This window comes from Anguilla anguilla, chromosome 1 (genome assembly GCF_013347855.1).
Source record: "Anguilla anguilla isolate fAngAng1 chromosome 1, fAngAng1.pri, whole genome shotgun sequence".
NCBI classification, from domain to species: domain Eukaryota; kingdom Metazoa; phylum Chordata; class Actinopteri; order Anguilliformes; family Anguillidae; genus Anguilla; species Anguilla anguilla.
Window position 1 is genome coordinate 38,914,671 of NC_049201.1, and position 25,910 is coordinate 38,940,580.

The window sequence follows — 25,910 nt, forward strand, 5'->3', positions numbered from 1 at the left end:
ATCATAAAAGTAGGTTATTTGACTATTCACTTCACCCTCTGATGTCACCAAACCCTAACAGGTAACTAGTGCAGCCAGCAGTCAAATACAATGGGACCCTATTAGTGTAAATGTGTGAAGAGAAGGACACAAACCACGGATTAAGCCAAAAAATTAAATAAATAAAATTTAATATTAAATAATTAAATAAACATTTATTTATCATGCTAAATACATTCTTTCTTTATATTTTATGTTATCTTTGAATAACATAATATGATGATACTGTGAGCCAACAGGCTGCATGACACAATATTTTCACATGATTTCATTGAAAAATTTTGACTGACTGAATTGGAAAAAATCAATGGTTAAGCATAAATTGAATCATAAATTAATAATAAATTATATACAGTATAGAAATACACTGGAGTCCTCCATATTATATATAGCCTAATGTTGTTTTTCCATTCAAATCAGTGATATAAAGATGGCATTTAGCCTACTATTTATCATTCCTACATTTAATATTTACCTAGTTTCTCCATAGGATACATTAAATAAAGTGATATTCTTCATGCTATCCTAAGTAAGATACAATTAACATGTGTGGTCTGGCAGAGAAACTGCAGGGTTCTCACTCGTCCTGGAAAACCTTGAAAACCTGGAAATTTATCGACTAGTTTTACAGTCATGGAAAACACCTGAAAAATGAGAAAATGTACTAAATGTCCTCGAAATATTTGTGAGGTCCTGGAAAATTGTAGGCTAGGCTATAAGTCAAGCTATTAAACAGTGTATTTAGAGCTGAGATTGCATATTTTTATGTGTTTTTTATGTATTTTTCTCCGCTTTTCTCATTTTTATTAGCTGCTGAGATTACACAGCAGCACAAAGTTTTGAATGGTTATGGTACTTGCACATTGGTGCACAACATGGAAACGCTGACACACTATCCCGCTGCCCCTGCATCACCGATGGCTGCCACCACTGTGAGAAGAGGGAGGCACAGGAGTGAGAGTGGCTACAACCTGAGGTGAAATGTGCAGCGGTGGGCCCAGAGGGGCCGGCAACCTGCCATGGACTAGCAGCTGTGGATGCGGCAGAGTGGGGACACAAACAGGAGAAGGATGTGGACATCAGACCAGTGCTCGTATGGGTGGCAACGCAGCGCCGACCCCCATGGGAGGAGGTTGCCATGTTTTATCGAGCCACAAAGGGACTCTGGTCAATGTTTGAAGCCCTGTGCCTGTGTGATGGGGTGCTGCAGAGGGGGTGGAAAGAACCAGCTATGGGAGAGACACGGTGGCAGGTGGTGATACCAAGGGTCCTGTGGGAGATGGTGCTCTAGGCAGTGCACGGAGCTCCAGGAACTGGTCACTTCGAGGTCGCCAAGACACTCCGCCGCCTCCGTCAGGGATTCTACTGGGGCCAGCATAGGCGGGATGTGGAAGACTACTGTCGACGCTGTGACAGTTGTACTGCACGTAAGGGCCCCACAGACAGATCTCATGCCCAGCTCCAACAGTTTCCAGCAGGGTGCCCCATGGAGAGAGTGGGGATTGATGTCCTCGGTCCGTTCCCCCGCACAGAGAGGGGTAATCGCTACATCCTCACTGCCATGGACTATTTCACTAAGTGGCCTGAGGCATACAGCCTGCCGAACCAGGAGGCAGAGACCATAGTCAACGCACTGGTGGAGGGAATGTTCAGCAGATTTCGAGCATCTGAAGTCATTCACAATGACCAGGGCAGGAACTTTGAGTCCCGTGTGTTTGCAGCCATGTGTGATAAACTGGGCTCCCACAAGACCCGCACCACACCCCTCCACCCTCAGAGCGATGGACTGGTCGAAAGATTTAACCGCACACGGGCGCAACAGCTAGCCATAGTGATGGCTAAACACCAACGGGACTGGGTTACCCATGTTCCCCTTGTGCTAATGGCATACCGGTCTGCTGCCCAGGACTCCACTTCCTGCTCCCCTGCCCTTTTCATGTTAAGCAGGGAGATCCGGACTCCAGCTGAGATGATGGTGGGCAAACCTCCCGACACCCCTGTGGACCCTCCGGGACCCGATTATGCCAGGAAGCTCCAGGACCGCTTGGAGTCTGCTCACGAGTTCGGCAGAAGCCAAAAGACGAAATATACACTGTTTAGTTACATACCTTTGTTTTCTGAATATTGACCACCAGGACTCTATGCGCTGGTTACTCATAGAAGACCCAAACATATGGCTTCTGACACCAGCATAGTAATCTCTGTGGTGATGGCGAAGAGTGCACTGGATGGCGGCTATTGTCCCATTCTCTGTTCCACAGTCTGTGCGCAGTCTTATGGGAATAACGCCAACACTTCTAATACAGTTAATAAAGTTATTTTTTTATTACGTCGGGGTTGTTTGTTGGTCCACATTTGAGCCACATGATTTTGCGGGAGAACCCGTCTATACAGCCAGATATCGCAATGCCAAACGGTTTAATTTGTCATACCCGTCTACATGCCACAAGTAATTTGGACCCATCGAATAGTATGTGTCTAATAAACCTACGACGTGTCCGCGACAAGGTTGCGCGTGAGTTCAGTTCATGAAGCATTCACATTACCATCTCCCTTTTAACACAGAGGCCATGTTTCTGCTTTAAAGTCAACTACATAGTTCTGTATCCAAACATCTGTCCAGGTCCTCGCAGCTCTGATAAGATGGCCCTTCTGATGTCACTTGTTGAAGAGTAGCTGCCCCCTCTCCTCAGTCCTAATTCTTTCAAGCGTGCTTTCAGGGTTCCACAGAACATTTTTATGTCATGATATGCTGAAAGCATATCGAGAACTAGAAGAGTGCACTCAGTAGAGTGCAGATCTCCACCAGGCGTGTTAGCTTTGCTGATGCAACAATAGAGGCTACACAATCAATGCAATCAGACAAATACAATTACAAGTTTTTACCAAATTCCAAAAACACTGATTCAGTGAAGTAACGCTAAAGGTGGTGACATGTTAGCTAATTTGATTCATATCAGCCACGATGTGTTAGACAGAGCTAACGTTGACGTTATAGTCTGGCACTTTCGTTTCAAATCTGGACAGGAACAATTCCAAAAGACCAATGATGTAAAATATCAATTTCAACGTGAAAATGCCAACAAAATAATTGCCACAGATTCAAACATTAACGTACCTCGTTAGACGGCGGCATTTTGTTGGCATTTTAATGTTTAAATTGACATTTTACATCGCTGGTCTTTCATTTCAAACGGAAGCAGTTGTTGATCACTTGCGGCCCCTACCGGCCGGTTAGGAGGAGTGCAGAGTTAGCACTCAATGTAGGCTATTTCAATGGACAATGATGAAAATTAATTCAAATAAAATACTTGTCGTTGACAGATTTGCTAAATATTCTAGAATTCAGGTTCTTGGCCTGCTGTCAGCATGCACAACAAGTATTAGGCTGATCGGCCCAGTAGTAGGCTATGCGAGATTATCTGCGCACAGATTCACAAACACACAGACGACCCAACGCGGAGATAATTACATCATTTGAATGTCCTTTGTTAAAATATTCCCTTATGATTTCAATCTCCTCTTCCATCCTTTCAAACTCAGTTTAAAATTTGTGCAAGGACACTGCTGAGAGTAGTACACAATTGAAACAGGAAATTACATTGAACTGACTTTGGTTCTGTCCAATAACAAACAAGAAGTGTTGTCTCACCTTTTCTGTAATATGAAATGTCGTTGTGTTTTCTCAAATGTCGTTGTGTTTTGTGAAATGTTGTGGTTTGTGAAATGTCATCGTGTTTTCCGAAATGTTGTTGTGTTTTGTGAAATGTTGTTGTGTTTTGTGAAATGTTGTTGTGTTTTGTGAAATGCTGTTGTGTTTTGTGAAATGTCGTTGTGTTTTGTGAAATGTTGTTGTGTTTTGTGAAATGTCGTTGTGTTTTGTGAAATGTTGTGTTTTCTGAAATGTTATTGGTGCAATTGCACTGTCAGTTAGCATTGGGCTAGCTTAGTTGCGCTTTAGAACGGTTCCACTTAAACCGGTAGTTTCGCGAGTTTAACCCGCAGCTGTGTTTAACGTGATTGCTCTGTAAAAACAAGCATGAGTTCAGGGGATTCACTGCTAAACTGTCTGGAAACCGGAAATACGATTTGGTTAGCGTAGTACACAGAACAGGCAATTTAACAGGCAATTTAAAGGAATGTCACATAATAACAATTTATGATTCTTTGCACTTTAGATCCTCGCAAATATCAATATTATATGAGTAATATTATATACTTTTAATACAATTAACATCGCATCCGCCAGCAAATATAAGATCTTTTATTCAATAAATACACAACAAATGCACAAGTGTTTGATAATCACAATCTTCTCGTTGTTAGAGCAATCAATAAAATATTTTACATAACGTTAGACCACAACGGAAAGTAGGCTACGACTTTATTGTCATCCTCATGCCACTACTTTGGGCTGCGAACCACCCCACAGAGAGCGAGTAACACTGTCGCCTGTGCAGTCCTCCACAACTTGGCAATTGATTGGGATGAGCCCCGTCTCCCTCAGCCACACGGAGCTGAACTTGAGGACTTCAGTACTGCCGTCGGACCTGACGCTGGTGATATAGCGGGCAGTGCATTTCGCCAAGCCATCATTGCAAACCATTTTACTTGCTAGGTCTACCGCATGCAGTTTGATGGCTTTTTTGTGTAAATAAAGAATGTGCTATTCAAGTTCAGCGTTTCTGTTATTGCGTGGGTGGAGAAATCAGCCTACAATTTTCCAGGAAATGTAGAAAACTAGGTATCTCCGCAAATATTACTATATGCCAATAGTAAAGTGAGGGCATTTGCTATCTTTTCATTACATTATAGGCATGTCTATATCACATGGTGGATCGGCTAATATGTGGTTGCAGTGCACATTCGGTTTGTCCGAATATATACGCTAATAGATACCCTAATAGAAACTCCCTAGACCAATCCCTTACAAAAATAATTTACTGCAAAGTTATTCTGTAGTTTAACGAAAGTACAGTGCAGTTTCATGTCCAAAATACTGCAGTAAAACTGCATTATATCGTGTCCAAATGCTGCATTATACCGTGTCCAATATATACTGCAGTAATACAGCAAACTGCAGTTAACTGTATTTAACTACACAATAAATATAATTTATTTAACAAAGTCAAAGTAAATAACGATAAACATGGGGAAATGAACTAACGTTTAGAAATAGTATAACGATCTGTGCAGTGGACGTGATATATAATTCCGGAATTGAATGGGTCTAAATCTCATTCTCTCCTTAAACCACCATAACATCAGGTTTAAGCAAATGCGCACAAAAAGTGACCTCTAGCGCCTGTTACGTGATTTCTTGAGGACACAGCAATTGAGATCAAGCTAAACTTGAGGTGTAGGTTCAACCCTTTTTACAGTCTCTGGTTCAACCACAGGTGCCGAGGACACAGCAATGGCGCTCAAGAAGACACGTGACTTGTTCCGGAAAATGTGAGTTTAAACTCGCCTTAAACTCTAAAGCGCAGCTAAGCTAACGACAGAGCAATAGCCCCATTGTGTTTTGTGAAATGTCGTTGTGTTTTCTGAAATGTTGTGTTTTCTGAAATGTTGTTGTGTTTTGACCCTCAGGGCCACCGTAGATAAGGCAGACGGTGTGCCTTTTGGAGAAGCCTAAATTTTCACTCTTGGGTTTTGGGGAGGTACCAAACATCAACCAAAAAAAAAAATTTTCAGTAAAATATTTTTATACAACCATCCATTTAAAAAACTAGACATATTAAAGTTATGAAAAAACATGGTTGTGCTTTGTTCTACCTAGGGGTAGGGGTATCTCAACTTTTAGCGGCCTTAGTTCCTCTACTAAAAGTTCACATACAATCCACAGCTACTATGTATCTAATTGCTTGTGAAAATGTGGGCAGTTGTGGGAGAATTAATAATTTATTGATTTTCGCAACTGTGCCAAATAATGCCAAATATTCTAAAACCAAATACTTTTGAAGAGAGAAAAGCACAGTAATTATATCGTTTTACTGTATGTTTTTAATGAATCCTATTTTCCTTGTCTTTTTTTTTTTCATTTCTATGTCAATGATAAACCAATGAGTAGATCTAATTTAAAGGAATTATAAAGTTTTCAAAGCACCACCTTCTATTACTTTTAGAAATGTATGGGCAAACCTCTATATTCTCCCAAAACAAACTATTTAAAGGGGAATTTCACTTTATAGCACTTCTGGGGTCATTTTCACACCTACCCGGGCTTTTGTGTGCACCCCAGCCAGTTTTTAGTTTGCTTGCTTCAATATTTAGATATTTAGATATACCCGTGTAAGCAAAACCAGATAAGTTGTTTTAACATTGTTCAAACAGAAATATCATGTAATGTATAAAACTGCGTTCGATTTTTCCTCAATTCTATTTAGTCGCAGGGAATGAGTAAGGTTGCAGGGAACAGCGGTTTTATCGTTGTTACTTTTATTTTGAAAATTTCAGACCCCAGCGAAAGCACACGTTGATGGTCTATCTGTCAGAGGGCAGTGGATGCCGTTCTGTGTAAGAAGCCTAAGCTAAACAGTTATTGGACGCTTCTGTAAAACGACAAATATTCCTGTCTCACGACTGGAATATTTGTAGCTTGCTACCTTAAGATTGTTTTCGACTGACAGGTAGGAACAGATTTTTTTAAAAACTTTTTTGTTCGCTTAGTACTCCGTTTTAAAGGACGGTGTTCTCACAGTGGCTGCTATGCTATCTACAGTTAGCCACTCACGATTGCTTTGCAATCAAATGGCAGCCGCCTATCACGACTCGGGGCCGGTAAAAAGAATCGTAGTGTATATTATCTTCCATCGACTTGATTAGTTTCATTTTGGAATTACTTCCTCTGAGTACTAATTGACCACGTGTGTGCTCCGAAAAGTCTTTGTAACGTTGAATATGAGTGAACAGACACATCGAGCATTTTTTGGCTAGTTTAAATAGTTACGTTGGCTAACTCTAGCGCTAGCAAATGAAAATGACTAACGTTAGCGGCTCTGTTACTAAGGTATTAGCTAGCATTAGCCAGACACGCCGGACTTGTTTTATGCATAGCATCAGCAGGGAATTATTGTAATTCTTATCTGAAGAAAGACTCGTTTTCTACGTACAAAAATTCCAACTTACTCACACATGTAAAACACTGTTTATAAATCATTAATTCAAACTTGCAAAATTTAGGCCTACCATTTAAAGTATTGATATCAAAAGGACACCAAGTTACTGTACTACAAACGATGTAGGCTATCTTTCCTCACAAATTAAAGAAGCTGTATTCCAAAGCAATGCTACCCAATGTTTCCTAAATTGTTGGCCCTTGGTCACTTGGCCCTGTGTGTACAAGCATACAGTATATTAACAGGCCAAATATATGTGTGGATAGGTTCGTAAGAGTCTAAATTGATGGAATAGACGTCAATATATCAAATGTTTGTCTGTATGTATGTATTTAGCTGTCCAACCTGTCTGTTGCATCAATGATTGTATGTTTATTAGTTTAAATGTCTATTTGTAAATGTGAATGCTAGGCCTACATGATGCAAGGGAAATGTCTCCATGGGGATAATTAATTATTCCATGTAGGGTGGAGGACTAAAATAGGGCTGCTCCATTCTGGTACAGTAACTGTTGTCGGGGACCCTCTTGGGTCATGTGAGGTCAAGTTCAAGTTATAAGTGTTTTCATTCTGAAACGTAGGAAGTAGAAATATTTCTCTCCCTCAAAACAGTTTTATACCTTAATTAATGTTACCCATTCATGTAATTTGTTAATGAAATATGGAAGATACTTTAGTTTGTTTGTTGTTCATTATAAGTTACTATTTGCGGTCATTGATTTAGCTACATGAAGTGTGCAGTGTTTTGGCACTGGCGTGACTAGTAGCTATTTCGCTATTGAAAATGAATGAAGCACACAACTAATTTGGTTGAGGATTAAATGTTGTATTTGCTACTACTTAGTGTTTTACTAGCTATATTCTTTTATTTTTTGGCATATGTTTATTAGACTTTAACTAGGCTACTTGTTTTATGCGGATTGAACTAATGTGAAGCACATGCACTACGCTAGCTGTATGTAGCTGCAGTATAGTGTAGTTGGCCATGTAACTAATTAGATATAACTCTTTTAATTCTGAAACGCTGGATGTGTGAGACTGACTGCATGCTGCTGTTTCAGCTGCTTCAACTGCTGCATCTGCCACCAAATAAATAACACCACTGTGTTTCAACAGCAACCACAAACTCTCCCTATACTCCTTTTCTTCCACCAAGACCCACACATAAAACAACACAACTCAGTCTTTACGATCTGGATAATTTGTGGAAGGGATGAAAAGCATAAGGACACAGTAAAATAGGGTTACATATGTACAATATTTATTTTAAATTAAGTATTTATTGTAAGTAGCAAATATACTTGTATATTTGTACATTTAGTAAAATGAACTTGCCAACCAACTAGAAACATGTTTTCTGAAGGAATATGTTTTCTGTAGGTATTCACCAGCCATTTTATACAGTTGAGGCCGAAAGTTTACATGCACCTAGGCTATAGATATTCAAACTCAAAATGTTTTTCATGTTGCCATACATTTCTTTTGGCAAGTCAATTAGGGCATCTACTTTGTTCACATCAGAGGTCATTTTAAAACTATCTATTAGAGACAGATTTAATTCAGCTTTAATTCAGTATCAGTATTCCAGTGGGTCAAAAGTTTACATACACCATACAAGTTGTCTCTTTAAACAGTCTGGAAGATTCCGGAAATTGATTTAATGACTTTTTAAAAGCTTCTGGTTGGCTAATTGTCACAATTAGGAGTTAATTGGCACCTGAGGCTGTATTTAAGGGCCTACTTGTAGAGCCACTGCCTTTTTGCCCTTGATACCATGGGAAACCATGGATACCATCCAGTCAACTCAACCAAGACCTCAGAAAAACAATTGTGGACCTCCACAAATCCGGTTCCTCCTTAGGGGCAATTTCCAAAGAACTGAAGGCACCACAAGGATCTTTTCAAACAATTGTATGCAAATATAAACATCTTGGGACCACACAGACACTGCAGCGTTCCGGAAGGAGGCACAAATTAACTCCCGGGGCTGAATGAAATTTTGGTCCGAAAGGTTCAACTGAACCCCAAGACAACAACAAAGGAACTGGTGAAGGAGTTGGAGACATCAGGTACCAAAGTAGATCTGCATCCACCATTAATAGAATACTACATTGCCATTGCCTGAAAGGCTGTTGCACAAGGAAGAAGCCCCTACTCCAAGACCAGCATAAAAAAGCCAGAATGAAGTTTGGAGGTGATAACCAGGACGAAGACCTAGCCTTTTACTGGAGTGTTCTCTGGTCAGATGAAACAAAAATGTAACTGTTTGGCCATAATGATCAGTGCTATGTATGGAGGAAAACAATTTAAGAAACATTGGGTAGCATTGCTTTGGAATAGCCTACAGCTTGTTTAATTTGTGAGGTAAGATATTCGAGGCCTATAATGTTTGTAGTACAGTAACTTTCCGTCATTTTGATATCAACACTTTTAATGGCAGGCCTAAATTTTGCAAGTTTGAATTAATGATTTATAAACAGTGTTTTACAGTATGTGTGAGTAACTTGACATTTTTGTACGTTGAAAACCTGTTTTTCATGAGATATTTCTTTTTGCACTGTTTGTAATGGGTAAGTGATAATAATAATTCATATATAAATGTAGGCCTATGAAAGACGTGCATATGCTGCACTCATAGAATGACGACACACGTCTTCCGGTGCCATATATCTTAATGGAAAGAAGCAGTTCTTTTTCACTGCTAACAAAACATAGAAGCTTTTAGCCGAGCACATACGCAGACACTCGCTTTCAGCTTGCTTAGCTTGCTAGTATTCCAGCAAAGCTTACTACCTAGCACGTTACAATACTGTTCTTTATCACAGTCTTTTTTTCTAACGGAAATGATTCATTTAATTTAAAATAATTAAGCCCCATTTTTACAACGCACAAATGAGCATTATAACATGGTTCATCAAGAACCCACTGTAACATAGCTAACTAACCATGTGAACAACAATATAGCCTGCAGCGAGCACACAAGGTAATTATATTACTAACCAGTTTAGCTAGCATTATCTTACAACATTCTCGTGTATAAGCATGTAAATGTCAACAGGAATTCATACACATACTAAAACTACAGAAAATTTGTGCTTTATATGGTCTTACCTGCAAATAAAACATAAAAGCTTTTAGCTGACCACATATGCAAAGACTCGCCCTCAGCTCGCTTAGCTTGCTAGTATTCCAGCAAAACTTGCTACCAAGGAAGACGTCCTGTGCATGCAAATCTCACACTGACTGGTGGCTGCTGCCATATACTGGTGCCAGCTGGTATTGCACTAGCTAACAGAGAGACAAAAAGATTCTTGCAGGTAATGCGTATGAAGCCGCAAATTGTCATATCAGAGAAGAAAAACAATAAAAAAAATATTATGGGGGCCTAGAAGTAATATCATCAAACCCAACAACAGATATCTGCCTCCGGAACATATACAGGGCACTGCATACACATAAATACATGCAAACACACAGCCTTCATTCTAAAAGAAACATTTGAAATGGAAGTGTTTTTAATGGCCAGTCGCGTGTGACAGGGCTATGAATTGTTTGTATGTTGATGGAGGATCTATAGGGCTAGCAACCATTAATTTAAAAAGGAGGGGTTGTTGGGTAGCTACAGTAACATTTAAAAGGTAGTTATCAGTACAGGGGCAGCGGTGAATGTGAACCGTTTTTGAATTAAAGAAACTGGACTTACCTGGTGTGAAATCATTATGTTGCAGCAGTTTCTATAGGACCAGTAACATTACCCACCAGACCAAATCACAAAGCAGACGTTATAGATCAATTTCGCAGGCGTCTGTATTGTGTACTAACACTTTCCTTTACCATGAATGTCAAATAAATGAAAGTGGTCTATGTCATATTAAAAACAGAAATGTCTTTAATGGGCTATTACGCATGACAAGCCTATGACTTGTTTGTATGTCAGTGGAGGATCAATAGGGCTAGCTAACATAAATGTAGAAATATGGCATCGCAGGGTTAAAGCTACTGTAGCGTAGTTTTAAAAAAAGAGTTATCAGTACAGGGGCAGCGGTGACTGTGAATGCTGTTTGAATTAAAGAAACTGGACATACCTGGCGTGAAATCATTATGTTGCAGCAGTTTCTATACGACCAGTAACATTACCAACCAGACCGAATTGCAACTCAGATGTTAGAGATCAATTTCGGAGGCACCTGTATGTGTACTATAACATTATACTCGGTCTGTTGTGTCATTTGCAAGGTAGCTAACATTAGTGTAAACACAGTGAAAATGCCGAAAGTGAAACTGTCTCATTTGTGCTTGCATTTTATTTGGATTTTATAAATATAAAGGATTTTCTCTCAAAGATTTTACAGATGTAAAAGCAATAGTTGAAATGTTGTATTTTTAGTTAGCCAGCAAGCCATTGTAATGAGTTAGAGATTTGCTTCAGTCGGAGGGGCGATTTGAACCCGGGAATGTCAATCTTGCAACAAGTTCCACAGTTCCACAGGCCAAAGGATGTATATATATATATTTATGTATATCCTTTGTGACGCCTGGGTACGTTCCAAAATAGCCGTGTGTAATACCACACATGCTGTTTACGGTGTTGTCGCTGTTTGTAGTACAATCTGGGTTGATTGACAATTAATTTATCCAATAGGTGACAGAATAAACTTCCTTACGATGTAGCCTAATATGTCTAATTTTTCTTTTGGAATAAGAGATAAAATACTCCAGATACTCTGGAGATAAAATAATTTGTGTGTGGTTCCTGCTTGTTATGACTGAATGAATTGCTTTAAAAATACTGCACTTTGTATTTAACATTTTAACATTTTTTTTTCCATTTTGTGTTTTTTTTGCTGTTTTAACAACATCAATACCCTCAAATTTATTGGTTTGTGTGAATTTATCATCATTTTATCCACGTTAGCAAAATAGCCTACAGTAGCCTTACTAGCCTACAATTTTGACAATGTTGTTAATAATGCTGATAATGTTGCACAGACAATAATATCCCTTCTTTCCTTCTCCAACCTTCAATTGCTAAATAGCAGGCTAGAGGAGAGACAGACACGGTCGCGCTATCAACACCTGATTATTGACTGGCAATGGGGGGTGTGAAATGGCACAAACGGCCTGTATAGAGTCGAATTCCATAAACTGTCCTAGATTTAAGTTATTCTGTCAGATTTAGCCTATATTATTGAGTTTGTTTGAATAAAAATATCCCTAAGTTCAGCCAACTCCTAAAAAATGAAAACGTTTTTATTAGTTGACTAGCTAGCAGGTATTGACTATCACAAACAAGTAGCTGCTAATTAGTTTTATAGCCACCTTCATTTCCCTTATGTTTCTCAAGCCATTACAGGAGCTCTCTGCATTAGTGTCGCTGGATTAAAATTATTGACCAGTCACTTCTCTTGAGTAAAAAAATGTTTGGCGCTGCTTTCATTTAAAGGCAAATATTTCTGCTGCAGCAAAACTAGTATTTGCATGACACTGCTACATCCATCCATCCACTATCCATGCCCACTTATCCTGGTCAGGGGGGTGCCGGAGCCCATCCCAGAGGCCACTTCTGCACCGCTGACTAAAATTTTCAACTGACTTCTCGATTGAAGTAGCCTGGGTTCTCAGAAACACCAGGACAGTTTTTGGTTTTCATAAGGACATGAAACAGGAGTGCTGTTTTTAACCAAAGGTTCTATCTGGTACATCTATCTATGTAATCAACAATGGGTGTTCCACACACTAACATAAAACAAAATTGGTATGTAGGCTCACTTTAACAGGTAATGTAGTAGCTAACTGTCATACTGTACTAATATAATCTAGACAATTTACAGAAAGTATCAGAGTAGCACCGGTTGTTTTTGCATTAGTAAAATGAGGTAGGTACTGTATGTAAACAGTTGGTATATAACAGGATGGCAGCCATGTTCTGCTGTCTGTTATCTGTCTTTCTGCCTGTGTCTGTGTCTGTCTGTCTATGTGCGTCTGTTTCTCTATGTTTACTTATGCCCCTTTGTTCCTGTGTCTCCTGCAGGTTGTGGGGCCACAGCACCAATGCAGTTCCCTGTGTGGTGAGAGCACAGTGGGGCAGTAGCACGAGTTTGAGGAAGAAGAGGAGGAAGAGGGATGGAGCAGGCTCACAGTTTGCTCCTGAATGAGGAGGTCTGCAGCCAGCTGGGTGACCAGCAGAGGGCCGAGTTTATCTTCGAGTGGCTGCGCTTCCTAAAGAAGCTGCTGGCAGCTGTGGACAGGGTGAGAACAGGGGCTGTGAGGGCAGGGAGGCTGGATCAAGTGCCCTGCAGGGTCAGGCTTGGTTGACGCTCTGTGGTGAGAGGTCCATTTTACAGCCACAGTAGTCTCAGTGCGACCTGGCTTCAAAACGATATCCAATGGACACATTCTCTTTCAAATGCCCCATTTAGTTTCACTGGCCCAATTTTTTATAATTAGATTATAAAGCGATTGCAGTCTTGAGTCTTTTTGGGTATGACACTACAAGCTTGACACACCTGTTTTTGGGGTATTTCTCCCATTCTTTTCTGCAGATCCTCTCAAGCTCTGTCAGGTTGGATGGGGAGCGTTGCTGCACAGCTATTTTCAGGTCTCTCCAGAGATATTTATTTCTCAAATGGATTTGTTCAAGGTGATTAATGTACACTGAATCTTGAAAGGGACATATTTACATGTAAAACCAATGGCAAGATTGTGATTGTTTGTTTATTCTATATTTAGTCACAGGTATTAATGTTAGAATGACATGGTATTCCACAAAAAAAATCCTCTTGTACAATTTTGCTATTCAGTGAGCAGTGCTTTTCACCACTGTATTGGCATACCTTCGGGCTATTGTTGAATTTATCTTGTTGCTATGACGGAATACAAATTTTTGGTGGTGAAAGAATATTTTTGTTCTTTTTTTATTTTTATTTTGATTATTAGAGGTTCAAGCAGTTAAGCTGCTGGAACCCTATCACAGTTATTATTATTATTATTATTATTAGGGGCCAAGCACTGTAGGCATGTAGGCAACAATTTTATTTGTTAGTTTTTTTGCTATTATTTGGGGCTAGCAGCATGGGTACATAGGCACCTATTGTATTTATTCTGCCATTGGAGTCTATGGCAACCCCTAGAATGACTTGGTGGATTTTTATGAAATTTTGGTATGGTGACAGAGGACCTCATCAAGTTTGGGGTCAGTACATTTACCCCTGTAGCACCACCAACAGGACTTAATTTTGGCTGTAACTCTTTGGCCTAGAATTTTAGATTGTGGTTGGATTTTCTGCCATATAGAATTTTATGAAAAACACATTTTAACTTCTTAGTGCAAAGCCCCTAGTGGTCGGCACGCTGGCGTGCCGAGATTGCTGAATTCAGACTTTCAGTGCTACTGCAACCAAAGTATGAGTTAAAAACAGAAATGCTGTGTTGTAGTTTCATTAGTAGACAATACACGACAACTATGCTGAATACGGAGTTTCGCAGCGCCACCATTGTCGCTCTGGTCGTTCATTTAATAAGCACCCCCTCCCTGCAGTCTCATCTGCAACTACACCCCCCATCCATACAATATTGTCTATCTGTGCATTCATAAAAATATTCTTTCACCACTAAAAAATCGTATTCCGTCATAGCAACAAGATAAACCCGACAATAGCCCTAAGATATGCCAATACAGTAGTGAAAAAGCTGCTCACTGAATAACGAAATAAACGAGACAAAGCTTTAAAAAATGATACCATGTCATTCCACAGTCAGTATCTACTAAATATTGAATAAATATACAACCTTCCCATTAGTTTTATGCATAGAAATGTCCCTTTTGAGACTGAGTGGTCATATATTGTCTTGGGCAATCCGTTTGTGAAATATAATAATAATAATAATAATAATAATAATAAACTTTATTTGTATAGCACTTTTCAAAAACAAAGTTACAAAGTGCTTTACACACATAAAAGAAATAAAATAATACAAGATGTAAACGACAGCTTAAGGAACACATTAAAATGAAGTATATGAATAAATTAACATGAAAATAGGACCAGCATGAAAGAGGGCCAAACAGAGGAACAGATACAGATACATGCTTAATAGAATATAGTAAATAAGAGGATTTAAAAAAATCTAAAATAAGAGTAGAAAAGGTATTAAGAGGCTAAAACATTAAAAGCAACTTTGTAAAAATGTGTTTTCAGAAGGGATTTAAAACAAGGCACCGATATACACGTGTTTGTGGCGCCTGGGTACCTTCCTAAATAGCTGTGCTTAATACCACGTGTTGTTTACGGCGTTGTTGCCCTTTATAGTACATTCTGGCTTGATTGACAATTCATTTATTCAGTAGGTGAGAGTATAAGCTTTCTAACGATGTATAACATGTCTAATGTTGCTTTTGGAATAGTGCTTTATAGGTCAGCGTAACCGAAAGTTTTCTCATCATCGCATTCACTGACGCATTCACTCTGGTAGCAGTAAAAGACGTCAACGATTTTTCGTAATTTCTTGGAAAATACTATTATTATTGAGGACTTCTGGGCATAGCTAAGCCGTATGTTTGCTGATAGACCGAGCTGACATCGTTTTCTGGAGTGAGACAGAAGCGGATAGAACTGTATCATTGATTTACTGCCTCTGTCTCTATCTACTGTACACAGATAAGATTTCATCATTGCTATGTCGCTATGTAAGTATTACTGCTCAAAATATTTCGGTTATATACATTATTTTTAAAATAGAGTGTCTTTAAATAGGTTAGTGGTATTCTATAATGAGGATATTCCACACTGTAATGTGTGCGTTTGTGGATAGTTATAGTTTTTGTGATGCATGCAACATTGATGAGATGAGAGTTGGAACATTGCCAAAACGTGGTAGACTGTTGAAAATTGTTTTCATGTCATCCCATCCCCATACAAGAAAACATACAAGAGTACAGAGTATAGAAATACATACGAGAGTTCATTATTACACATTTAGGTACTGTACCGCGTTGTGTGACAATATTTTTGCATTATTTTTTAATCTGATATCAATGTTTCATTTTAAACCTTCATAAAGGGCTCATTTATATACTTTATAATGGAGAAAAAACATGTTATTCATTTTTGGAGAGATTTTGGATATGTTTCTGGACCCCTAGATATTTTAGACCACTGACTGATTGTCAGGTTGTAATTCCGACTTGAAAATGATGCAACAGTGATTTTCTTAGGTCAAAACAGTTGATTTGTAGTGAAATATGTGAATATTTTGTGATTTACAGCAATGCATAATTTAGATATTTTGGATTGATTTGGAGACGCTGGGTACACTGCTTAGTTTTTACTTCATATATCTTTAGTAGTTATACATATCCACCCTTAGATTGTATGAGCTTGTGGTCAAGAAGTTTTTGATGCAGGACATTGTTTAACCTGTATAGTTTAACCTGCTGTATATATGCAATCTCTCAGTATTTCATTGCAAACTAAAAAAGAGCAAATTCATTTTAGATTTTTTGCCTAGACAGTTATATTTATGGCTCTTTATTTCTTCCAAAATTATGAATATACACTAATCAGAGATTCCGGATTTTCCGACCTGAAAATGTGACCCATGGAAATCATGTAGATCCATAAAAAAATAATTTTTCTTTGGGGGGTCGGTGGCTGAAGTGTGAAGATTTTTTTTCCTTTCCAAGTATCCACGAGGATGTTTGTTTGCGTTCAGCTCGAGCTCAACATGCCCAATTCCACACCTGCGTACCCCAGTCGTGCTCATGCATCAGTGGTACTGTCACGCCAAATTTGATCCGGGCTGGCGGGTGAGGTAATGACATTATAAAACCATTGTGACGTACTTACAGTTTCGTTACAGCATCCGTTGCTGTGCCGACGATGCCAGCCTTGCTACATTTCGTGGTGACAAAGATTCTAAGACGACTCAGCAATTTCTCTGGTTTAATGGGTTATTTTCCAGCCTGAAATGCGATTTTATTAGTAAACGGCTACACATGTCATGTCATCTAACTTGCACGTAGTTGGCTATCTCCCTGAATATTAATTAAATATTTTTAACAGAAAATTATAATTATAAATGTGATTTAAAGGCAAAATAAATGTTGTGTCACTGACAAAAAAATAAAAATGTTCTCTCTCTTTGCTGTTGTTTGGGCTGGTGACGAGTTGTAAGAGCGGAATAAGCCCCCAAAGTGAAGCACAACACTGCCTACTGATCGTAGATAAGGTCGCTGTGAGATTGTTTTCCGTGGACGATTTCAGCTGCATGCTCCCATATTCCTGAAAATGCTGTAGCGGTGGCTAGCTATAAATGCATACCGGTGTATGAGTGCTGTATGCATTGTGTTGATCGTAGCATAGTGCTGAACTTCGGCTTAAATTTTCTGAACCTTGGTGTTACACTGGTGTAAGTAGACTATTTAACAATTAGTGTAAGGTCTTGGGTAAGTGCTTCGTTTCTGCTGTGTTCCTGTAGCGTCTGCAAAGTTCTGGAGACAACCAGCCAACACAAGGATTCAGCCTTTAACTTGTTTATTCCTTGGAAGAATACAGACGGCGTTTACTCCCATTTGCAATACGGCATTGGTTATCTGTTGCTTTTAAAACTATCTGGACAGCTATCAATCTTCCCTCCAACCCAAAATATCTGTACCACTCCTCTCTCTCTCTGACTCTTGTGCTTTTTTTTTTTTTTTATCTCCTCCTCTCTCACTTTGCACCAACCCCTCTCTCTACACATAGCCTACAGAAGCCTTCCCAGTCCAAAGTATCAGTGGATACAGCAGTTCAGGCTCACGTCTCACAAATTAGTTGGCTGCTCCGAAGAACTGAACAAACGGTCTTATCACTCTGCGAATCCAACTGCCGGCAAGAAAATGGCCGAAGATGCCATTGTGGCAGCACCTGTGAGCATTGGCGCAGATTTCAGGGGGTACGCAGGGGATACGTCCCCCTCAATATTTAGAACACGTGCATATGTCCTCTCCCCCCTCCCCCCCTCCCCCCCCCCCCCCAATAAAAACTGAATTTTGTGTTTTCCTTTACATAAGTAAATACATTTCCCCCATAAATTGATTGTAGAAAAGGCACAAATTGGTGCATAAAAATTCACCAGAATGCAGGAAATGAAGTGTTTGACGCCCAAAATTTCCAGGGGAAGGACCCCCAGAACCCCCCCCCCCCTCAATGTGTCCCCCTCAATTTTCCAAGAAAGTTGCTTCTGCTGAGTAAATATAAAATATTAAAATATATAAAAATAAATTTAAATGTTTTTTTTTTCTAATAAGTTCTTGTCATGGGTCATACTTTACCATCCATATGCTATAGTAGAGCCGCCACCAGTTTGATCCTACCTGTTTTTAAGGAAAGATTCTGGATCAGCACTTTGGAGCAAACTTGTGGCCCTAGTAGATTTCTGGAAAAAGTATGAAATGTCAATGTCATGAGGTGGGGCTGCCGCGCCGTGCTCTGCACTCTGTAGCTCTGTATGTTTTCCTGCTTTTTTGTCCTTTGCCAATCACCTGCCTGACTAATCTAAGTATTGTAAATGGTACAAATGTCTTGCTTCATATAAGCCATTTTTCAAGTCTCTGTGGTGTTCACATCTGTAGGTATAAAGCTTTAAATAGGGTACCCCCTAAATGGGAAAGGATTGGCCAGGTTTGGCATGTGCGCTAAGGGGTTAATATGTTTCCTAGACCGTTGTCCAGAGTAGGCTGATCAATAGTTTTTAAAAGATAGGTCAAAGAGTATGGCTGCTGTAAACGAACAAATTTGATGGCGAGGGCACCAAACAGTAAGTGAGCCATATCTCTGCTATGCTTTAATGTTTTGATGCCTACCATCTTGTTGCTAAAACCCAATTAGCCGTACATCAGGCTCCATTGACTCTGCATCAGTGACACATGAAATTATGCGCATATCAGCGTCTGGTAATCGCCCATTTTGTACGTCAAAGTGCTTGGCCCTTTTATTGCTGCTTGAAGCTTTATTTATGGGTCCAAGCAGCAAAGCTGCTGGAACCCTGTTGTTTTTGTTATGCAGTGGTGTGCACTGTGCCTCATGTCAGTTCAGGTTAGGTTTTAATTTTGGACCTGTGCTGGCCCTTTATCCTCAACTGGCCACCGCTGCTGCTTTCTCATCCTGCAAAACCATCTTACTTTTGTGAGCAGTGTGTTTTCAAAGTGTTTGCCTTTACAGGCGGATGTGAAGAAAAAGCAGAAGCACCTGGTGGAGCAGCTGACTGAGGTTCTTATGGGCTCTCCAGGCCCCCCAACCCGCCGGCTCCTGGCCGATTGTCTGGCGCTGCTCTACAAAGCAGGAGACCCCTTCACTGCCAGCTTTACAATTGAAAAGTGCAGCGACATCATCCGCAGCAAGGACGACTCTCCCAGTTTTCTGCCCACCCGTCTGTGAGTATCTCCTGTTCAGGAAGCTTCCTCTGCCGCCATTTCTGGCCCAGGCCCCTAAAACACACAGTTTGTCAGTCTGTGCAGAATAAGCACAGACTGTTCATTTGTTTGCCTCTTAATAGTTTTCATCAGGGGGCACTGTACAAGCTTTTACATCCCAATCGTCAGTTGATTCCACAGATCAAGAAACAGGTCTTCTGATCCCTCCTTCGTTGTGGAAATATGTCTCATCTACTGGACAGGCTTGGGGTCTATAGTACTGTACACTTCTAGCAGATGGAATTGTCCATTATGATTCTCAAAATTAGCCAGTCAAAAACCACACATGTTTAGTTGATTTTGTTTTGAGTTGGACAGTGTGATTTGATATGAGATTTCAATGAGGCTCTTCATCCGGACTTGGGCCTATTTTCATAAAGCCTCTCAGGGGGACGACGGCTGATCGAGGATCAGGTTTGTCCTGTCCATTTTTCCAACCTGATAATTATGAGATAAAAAAGCAGAATTGATCCTCGATCGGTGCTCCTACTCCAGTGCCCTTTATGAATATGGGCTGGGGAGCTGATGATTGAATGGCTGTGTGTGTGTGTGTGTGTGTGTCCCACAGGGCTGCCATTGCCTGCCTAGGCTCCATTTATGAACAGCTGGGCCGTTTGCTGGGAAACACCTTCTCTGAGAGCGTGGGAAACCTGCTGAAGGCCATGAGGAATGCAGAGGTGCGTGTATGCCTGTCACTGCTGGTTGGCTGAATGGTTGTTAGGATATTCATCAAGCTCGCTACCAACCTGGCCCAGTACAGTAAGCTTAACCAATGGTAGTTAACAATTTATACTCATATGTACCCTGAGCTGAGACCAAAAGCACTGTAATTTGGTTTTCCTGCACAGTAGCCAGCTCTGTCACTCCACCCAGGGACTGCCCTCAACAAGCAGGATAATTTTGATAGTATCCTTTCAAGACATAATGCATTTCCAAATACCACTATTCCTGTACAATGACCCCTTTCAGTGTGTTAATCCTTCGGTATAGGCTACACTTCCCCCCTAATTCTGGCAAGTACAATGTGTAACCCTTCATTAAATAGTTATTCCAATTTTTCATTGTCCCATGCGTTTCTTTTTATGGCCTACATCTAAATACATTGTGGTGGTCTCTTGAAGACTTTACAGACCTTATACCTTAAGGTCTGTAGCTAAATATAGGAAGATGGTGCATTGAGTTGATGGTGGCAGTAAAGCCAGACCATCCGCAGTCACTGTCACGCAAAGTCGCCACCTAAACCCTATTTTGAGCCAGGAAAAACCATGATATCGATCCGTCACATGCTCTGCTTTGAACATTGAAAGTCTCCCTACCACTGAAGTGAGAACATTCCAAGATCAAATTTGGAACATTCACTCATGGCTAAATCCTGTGGTTTGGCAGTGGATGTTCTATGCTATAATATTGCACCAAAAACTCCAGTTACCAGCCGGGATGTGCTGAAGGGCTGAGTATCTGGAGAATGTGTAAAGCTTATGAGAAGAAGTGATGATGATGTGTGAATGTGGTGAGTGTGCAGAACCTGTGATAGTGAGTGATGATGGTGTGTGCATGCGGTGAGTGTGTAGAACCTGTGATGGTGAGTGATGATGGTGTGTGCATGTGGTGAGTGTGTAGAACCTGTGATGGTGAGTGATGATGATGTGTGAATGTGGAGAGTGTGTGGAACCTGTGATGGTGAGTGATGATGGTGTGTGCATGTGGTGAGTGTGTAGAACCTGTGATGGTGAATGATGATGATATGTGAATGTGGTGAGTGTGTAGAACCTGTGATGGTGAATGATGATGATGTGTGAATGTGATGAGTGTATAGAACCTGTGATGGTGAATGATGATGATGTGTGCATGTGGTGAGTGTGTAGAACCTGTGATGGTGAATGATGATGATGTGTGAATGTGGTGAGTGTGTAGAACCTGTGATGGTGAATGATGATGATGTGTGCATGTGGTGAGTGTGTAGAACCTGTGATGGTGAATGATGATGATGTGTGAATGTGGTGAGTGTGTAGAACCTGTGATGGTGAATGATGACGGTGTGTGAATGTGGTGAGTGTATAAAACCTGTGATGGTGAATTATGATGATGTGTGAATGTGGTGAGTGTGTAGAACCTGTGATGGTGAATGATGATGATGTGTGAATGTGGTGTGTAAATCTTATGATGGTGATTGATGGTGATTGATGGTGATGTGCACTTGCAGTCGCAGGGTCGGTATGAGATCATGCAGAGCTTACAGAGGATCCTGAGAGGCCTTGGGATGAGCGCCGTGTCTTGCCACAGGGACATCTACAAGGCAGCGCGCGTCTGCCTGACTGATCGCTCCATGGCTGTCCGCTGTGCTGCCGCCGAGGTATGGTACACACGACCGCACACTACCCAAGTCCTGTGCCATCACCCTCATGGGTAATGAGATGATGTGGAGCATCTGTTTACCCCAGTCCTCAAGTCTCTGTCCCCTGCTGGTTTACATTGTTATTCTGTATGTAATTGATGAAATTGCACAGCTGATCACGCAGTTATCTTGCCTGACCATCTTTCTTGGATCTATATCCATACAAGCAGTACATCCTGCAGCTGCACCAGGACCATGGTTACTCACCACTGGGATAGATGGCTATGCTTATAAAAGCTGAGTATTCGGTCATTGTGGCTGGCATTCACTCATGCCCTTGGACAGACTTAGCTTGATGTGTTCTAGACCCTGCATCTTCTGCCTTGACTTGCAGAAACATGAGCGTAATTGGTGCCCCACCAGTCCAAGCACTGTCAGGCCCCAGAGCAGACCATGGTCGGGGAATGACTTCTTTGACCTATTTGCTGATCAAGAAACACAGACCTCCGTCCATGCAGATGACTTCTTTTTGTATGCTAGCTTCCAGCTATACAGCGAGCTCTGCTTAATATTTCATTAATCACAAAGAACTACATTTTTAGATAAATTTTTGCATTTTTTTTTTCTGATTAACATTTTATTATTTCTTAAACAAAGTACAAAATAATATGCATCACAAATTATACATACAAACCACCCCCACAACTCATCATCACCACATACACAATTGGCCTTGGTTGTCAACATAAATACACTCCATCCTATGCATTGGGCACAGATATTTGAAAGAAGACAAAGCTCAGCAAACAGATCAGCGATGAGACAAGGAAGTACAAAACAAGTACATATTTTTGTCCATGCATATATTAAGACACTAAACACAAAACATACGTCTCCCCACAGAATATGTCCCATGTCAGAACCCCTCCAGAAAAGTTAGGTATTTGCCCCATTTTTTAATATATACATCCAATCTTCCAAACCTTTTATAGGACATCTTTTCAAATGCTGCCACTCTTGCCATCTCGGGAGCCCATACTTGGATTGAGGGCACACCCTCATTCTTCCATCCTCTGAGAAGAATTTGTCTGCCTATCATGATACTCATTTGGACCCAACTTCTAGTGTGTTTGTCTCCTCCTATTAAGACTGATCCATTACCTAAAACAAATAATCTGGGGCTGAATGGAATTTGGGTCTCTGAAATCTCACAGAGATTATCATATATCCTGCCCCAGAATTCTTGAACTTTGTCACAGGACCATAAAACATGCATTAGGTAACCTTCCTCGAACTTGCATCGCCAGCAGTTTGGCGTATCTCTCAACCCAAGTCTAAACAATCTGTAGGGAGGCCAGTAGAAGTGATGCATAATTTTAAATTGAATGAGGCGTACCCTCGCATCCCTTGACATGGTTTTAATGTTCTTACAAATCCTATCCCACTCCTCATCATCCAGTGTCTGGTTCAGATCCCTTTCCTATGTCTTCTTGAGAGCTGATAAGGCCCCATTACCCAGGCTTTGAGTCATCATGGAATAATTCACAGACGCTTCACCTTTCCCATAGCTCGTTGATACTTTATCTAATAACTCCGCAGCTTTGGGAGCAGGTGTACTAGATCCAAAGATCCCCAATAGCAAGTGGCTAAGTTGCAAATATCTAAAGAAGTGAGACCTGGGAATCCCAAATTGTTGTACAAAGTTCTCTAAAGATTTCAAGGTACTATTGCGATATAGATCCCCCAGTGTAGCAATGCCCGTTTCTAGCCAATCCTTCCAACAAAAAGGGGATTTACCAATACATAACTTTGGATGCAAATACTCGAAGAGACATTTAAATACGGATCCAAATTAAACACCCGGGCAACTTTAGTCCGCATTAATCTTAGGTGAGTAATTATTGGATGTGCTTTTGCTTCTCTAGCCAATTTGATAAACAGAGTTTGCAAAGGTGACAATGGGGCAAGAACAGATTGCTCAATACCATACCAGGGTGGGGCCCACTCAGGAGGAAGTGACCAGTGGGCCAGGTGTCTTAGATTAAAAGCATAATAGTAAAACAACATCTTGGGTAATCCCAAACCTCCTCTATCAGCTGGTCTTTGTAGTTTACTGTGGTGTAATCTGGGTCGTTTACCATTCCAAACAAATGTCTTTATTATCCTGTCAAACCATCTGAAATATGATAGCGGAACCTCCAGTGGACGAGACTGGATGAGGTAATTGAGTTTGGGAACGCAATTCATTTTTATGACATTAACCTTACCAGCCATGGACAAATTAAGAGCTGCCCATCTATTAACATCATAAGAGATTTTATGTAGTAATGGATCAAAATTAACTTTAACCAGGTATTTCAGCTTAGGGGGGAATAGGATACCTAGGTATGTGATACCTTGCTTGGGCCACAGAAATGCACCTGGTTGGAAGGCTGTAGAAGGGCAATAAGCTGTTAAAGGGAGCGCTTCTGACTTGGACCAATTCACCCTATAACCTGAAAATTTTGAGAAAGAATTAATGACCTGAGGAAACAAGGTACTGATCTACTAGGGTCGGACACAAATAGTAATATATCATCCGTATAAAGCATAAGTTTATGCACTGCCCCCCCTGCCAAGACACCTGGGAAGTCAATCTCCCCGCTTATGGTAGCCGCTAACGGCTCTATAGCTAGACAAAACAACAAAGGAGAGGGGTGAGCCCTGCCTTGTTCCCCTCCCAAGTGCAAAATATTCAGAAATGAGCCCATTGATTTACGCTGCAGCCTCTGGGTGCTTATACAGTAATTGAATCAATTTTATAAAGGTGCTGCCAAACCCATATACTCTCATAATTTTGAATAAATATCCCCATTCAACGATATCGAACGCCTTTCCGGCATCCAGAGAGATAGCAGTTATCGGGGACTGGGCCTCAGCTACCGACCACATGATATTAATGAAACGTCTTATATTATCCGAGGAGCTGCGACCATGAATGAACCCCACCTGGTCAGTATGGATTAGAAATGTAATTACCTTGTTTAACCGATTTGCTAAAATTTTGGAAATTATTTTAACATCCATCTGAATTAAAGAAATTGGGCAGTAATTCTTACAGTCACCAGGGTCTTTATTCTTTTTAGGAACAAGACTAATCAGTGCCTGCCTCAGAGTTGGCGGCAGTGCACCCCTCTCTAATGCCTCTGTATACACCTCTAACAGAGATGGAGATAGCTCTGATGCAAAGCTCTTGAAAAACTCTGCAGTGAAGCCATCAGGCCCTGGCGCCTTACCTGCAGACAGGGCATTAATTACCTCTATAAGTTCCTCCATGGTTATGTCTGAGTCAAGAAATTCTTTCTGCTCTTCTGTCAATTTAAGTAGCCCTAGTGGCTCTAAAAAAGTACAAATTTCCTCATTCGTAGAGGTAGACGTTGAGCTATAAAGATCAATATAAAATTCTTTTATATATCGTAATATAAAAAAAGTCTTATTAATATCTACAGTTGCAGTAAATACATCACCAGTCGGGGACCTTACAGCAGGAATGGTGTAAGCCGATTCTGGCAAGTAGCATTCCTGCCTTGTCCCCCGACTCAAAATAAGTTTGTCTTGCCCTGAGTAAATTAAATTCAACCTTCTGGGATAATATATTGTTGCATTGATATTTTAGTTGAGTCAGTTCCCTCAGGCCGTTATGTGACATTCGTCGCTTCAGTTCTGTTTTGGCATATTTAATTTTACTTTCCAATTCTAGCAGTTCTTGTGCTTTAACCCTTTTACAAAACAAAGTATGTTGGATAATGCATCCCCTAAGAACAGCCTTAAGGGCCTCCCATGCCTCCTGATACAGAGGACCAGTTAGTCTCCAAATAATCTTTTAGCTCTGTCCTTAACCACTCTATATTTGCTGGTTCCTGTAAAAGAGATGAGTTAAGACGCCATCTACAAGAACGTCTTCTTTCACATTGAGGCATCAGGTC

The 25,910-nt window shown here is 40.4% G+C and overlaps 1 protein-coding gene across 10 annotated transcripts in view; it reads left to right on the top strand.

Moving 5' to 3' along the window:
• Positions 1-6,510: 6,510 nt before the first annotated feature.
• heatr5a (HEAT repeat containing 5a) overlaps positions 6,511-25,910 on the top strand; it is a 94,831-nt gene continuing 75,431 nt past the window's right edge. For 5 of the 10 annotated variants that reach the window (XM_035408182.1, XM_035408190.1, XM_035408198.1 and 2 more), the window contains exons 1-8: positions 6,511-6,671; positions 13,191-13,408; positions 15,817-15,845; positions 16,871-16,969; positions 17,902-18,091; positions 19,360-19,571; positions 20,179-20,287; positions 21,814-21,963. In XM_035408182.1, coding sequence (XP_035264073.1) covers positions 13,283-13,408; positions 15,817-15,845; positions 16,871-16,969; positions 17,902-18,091; positions 19,360-19,571; positions 20,179-20,287; positions 21,814-21,963 — 915 coding nt within the window. In that variant the 5' untranslated portion in view covers positions 6,511-6,671; positions 13,191-13,282. Of the gene's footprint in view, positions 6,672-13,190; positions 13,409-15,816; positions 15,846-16,870; positions 16,970-17,901; positions 18,092-19,359; positions 19,572-20,178; positions 20,288-21,813; positions 21,964-25,910 lie in introns of those variants that run through there. The other 5 variants (XM_035408223.1, XM_035408232.1, XM_035408241.1 and 2 more) reach the window with 2 other exon arrangements.